The sequence below is a fragment of the Tupaia chinensis genome, unplaced genomic scaffold (assembly GCF_000334495.1).
Source record: "Tupaia chinensis unplaced genomic scaffold, TupChi_1.0 Scaffold000335_1, whole genome shotgun sequence".
Classification (NCBI taxonomy): domain Eukaryota; kingdom Metazoa; phylum Chordata; class Mammalia; order Scandentia; family Tupaiidae; genus Tupaia; species Tupaia belangeri.
The window spans coordinates 425,982-428,054 of record NW_006159829.1 but is presented as its reverse complement, the minus strand read 5'-3'; the positions used below and the strand labels follow the sequence as shown (position 1 = coordinate 428,054).

At 65.0% G+C, this 2,073-nt stretch overlaps 1 protein-coding gene across 3 annotated transcripts in view; it reads right to left on the bottom strand.

The window, feature by feature from the left end:
• Positions 1 to 1,530: 1,530 nt before the first annotated feature.
• Positions 1,531 to 2,073, bottom strand: part of NAPRT (nicotinate phosphoribosyltransferase) — a gene marked incomplete at its 5' end in the record, with an annotated part of 3,642 nt that continues 3,099 nt past the window's right edge. Inside the window, 3 exon segments of one of the 3 annotated variants that reach the window (XR_001370623.1) lie at positions 1,531 to 1,649; positions 1,735 to 1,842; positions 1,928 to 2,056. Coding sequence is in view for 1 of the 3 variants with exons in the window: in XM_006152138.2 (XP_006152200.2) it covers positions 1,587 to 1,649; positions 1,735 to 1,842; positions 1,928 to 2,073 (317 nt within the window). 3 annotated transcript variants of the gene reach the window in all.

Sequence of the window (2,073 nt, the reverse complement as noted above, 5' to 3'; positions counted from 1 at the left end):
GGCTGCCCCAGCTGTTGTACCTGCCACTGCTCCTCCAGGAAATCATGCCCAGGCCTGACCTAGAAGTGGGCCCTGGGCGGAGCCCTGGGCGGGACCATGGCAGGCGGGTGGCATGCCTATGTGTGTGTGGGCTGTGGCGGGTGGGGGCCACACGGGGTGCAGCAGGGTGGCTGCTGTTGGCCCTTCCGAACAGGCTGTGGGGTGAGCAGCCTGCCTGGTCAGAGCGTCTGTCTGGCTGTGCCTCCTGGACTGGGCAGGCCAGGCTCCCTGATATACCATGGATGAGACAAGAAGGGAGGAGGGCCCCCAGCCCTGACTGCCAGCCCCACTTGGAGAGAGGCACCAGGGCAGTCGTGGTCAGCCTTGAGCAGCCCCAAGAGGGCCCAGGAATCAGGGCCCAATCTCGAGCTGGGGCCTTGGCTGATTGAGTCCTAGAGAAGCAGTGGGACGCTCCTCCCACCCCCCACCCCCCACCCCCCAGCAAGGCCTTTCAGCCCAGCTGGGCATCTGATGCCTGGGCATGCCTGGGTGAGCTGTCCCCTTCTCTAAGCCCAGGCAGCCTGGGGGTGGAGCTGAGGCAGTCTGTCCAGTGGGGTGGCACTTTCTGGCCCTGGCCAGTTCCAGGCTGGTGTCCTCACTCTAGGGGGCCCCTAGGGGGGCACAGTGGAGGCCAGTGCCCTGTGGGTGTCTGGAACACGGTATGTTCTGCCAGGCTGTGTGTCTCTTCAAGCTCATGCTACCCGGGCTGGCCTGTCCACACCTCTGCCTCACATCCTTACTCACCGTCCTCGCCCAACAGTGGGTGTTGCCCAGCCCTGCGCCCCAGGAGCCAGAAGAGCTGGTCCTGCATAATACTTGGGGAGGCGGAAGTGCTCTGGAAGCTCCCAGACCGCATTCCCTCCCCACCTCTGCCTGCCTGTGCCACCTCAGGTGCCTGGACAGGAAGGGCCCAGGCCTCACCGGCCATCTCTTGCCAATCCAGACCCTCTCCCGGGCTGTTGCTCAGGAGCATGGTGTGCCCAAGCTCACAGAGCCCGTGCTGCCTCGCTTGTCTGTGTGGGGACAGAGCCAGCCTAGCCAGGCACCACAGGGATGTCCAGAACCTCACCTCCTCCCCCTTCCCTAGCTTCTGGGTCAGGAGCTGAAGCCCTGAGGCCAGGCCTGGCTGGCCCAGGACATGCCAAGATCACACAGGGCTGGCGGCAGCAATTGCAGGTCACACCTGGACTCCTTCTAGGCTTGGGACGCTAGAGATGTCCCCACTGACCCCAAGTTTGGACTCTCTGTCCAACACCCTGAGCCACCCAGAGGCTCCACCCTCTGCAGCCCACCTCCAGCAGGGAAAGATCCTGTCCAGTACTCTACTTCCAGTGGACACCAGAGCCCCCCACCTGTGGCCCCACCTGCTCTAGTGCCAGGTCTGGCTCCCCAGACTTCAGGCCATGGGGCTCAAACCCTAGCTCAGATACCTGCCCCAAGCCCAGCCAGGGAGGCCCCACAGGCCCAAGTGAATAAACGACAAGTGACAAGTTGTGCAGATGGCGAGTGACTCGTGTTTGTTTCAGGCAGCCCCCAGTCCTGGGTGCTCACGGGAGGCCTCCCCTACCGAGGGCTTCCACCAGGGCTTGAAGCTTCTCGGACAGCGCCACCTACAGGGAGCAGTGGAGAGGCTGGTGGGCGGCTGCGGGCGGGCGCATGCAGGACAGGGCAGCCCCAGCTGGTGCCCCTGCCCACCTGGTACGGTGCAGGGTTATCTGGCCGCCGGTGTTCAGGACGCAGGCTGCTGAGGGACAGCTGGGCGAAGGCCCTGGACTCCGCTAGAGACGGGAGCGGCTCACACAGCTGCCGACAAGAGGGGAAGAGCAGGCTGGAAAAGCCGGTGGGCTTAGGCCCCTGGGGCTGAGGTGTGGGTAGGGGGTGTGGTCACCTGTCCCTGCCAGACCCAGAGTCGCAGCAGCGGCTCTACTTGGGCTGGCCTCACGAGGCAGGGCTTCTGGGCCGCCCGTGGCCAAACGCTCATCTCCTGCCCAGCCCGGGGCGGGGGCTCCTCTGCCCACTGCAGCAGGTCCAGCA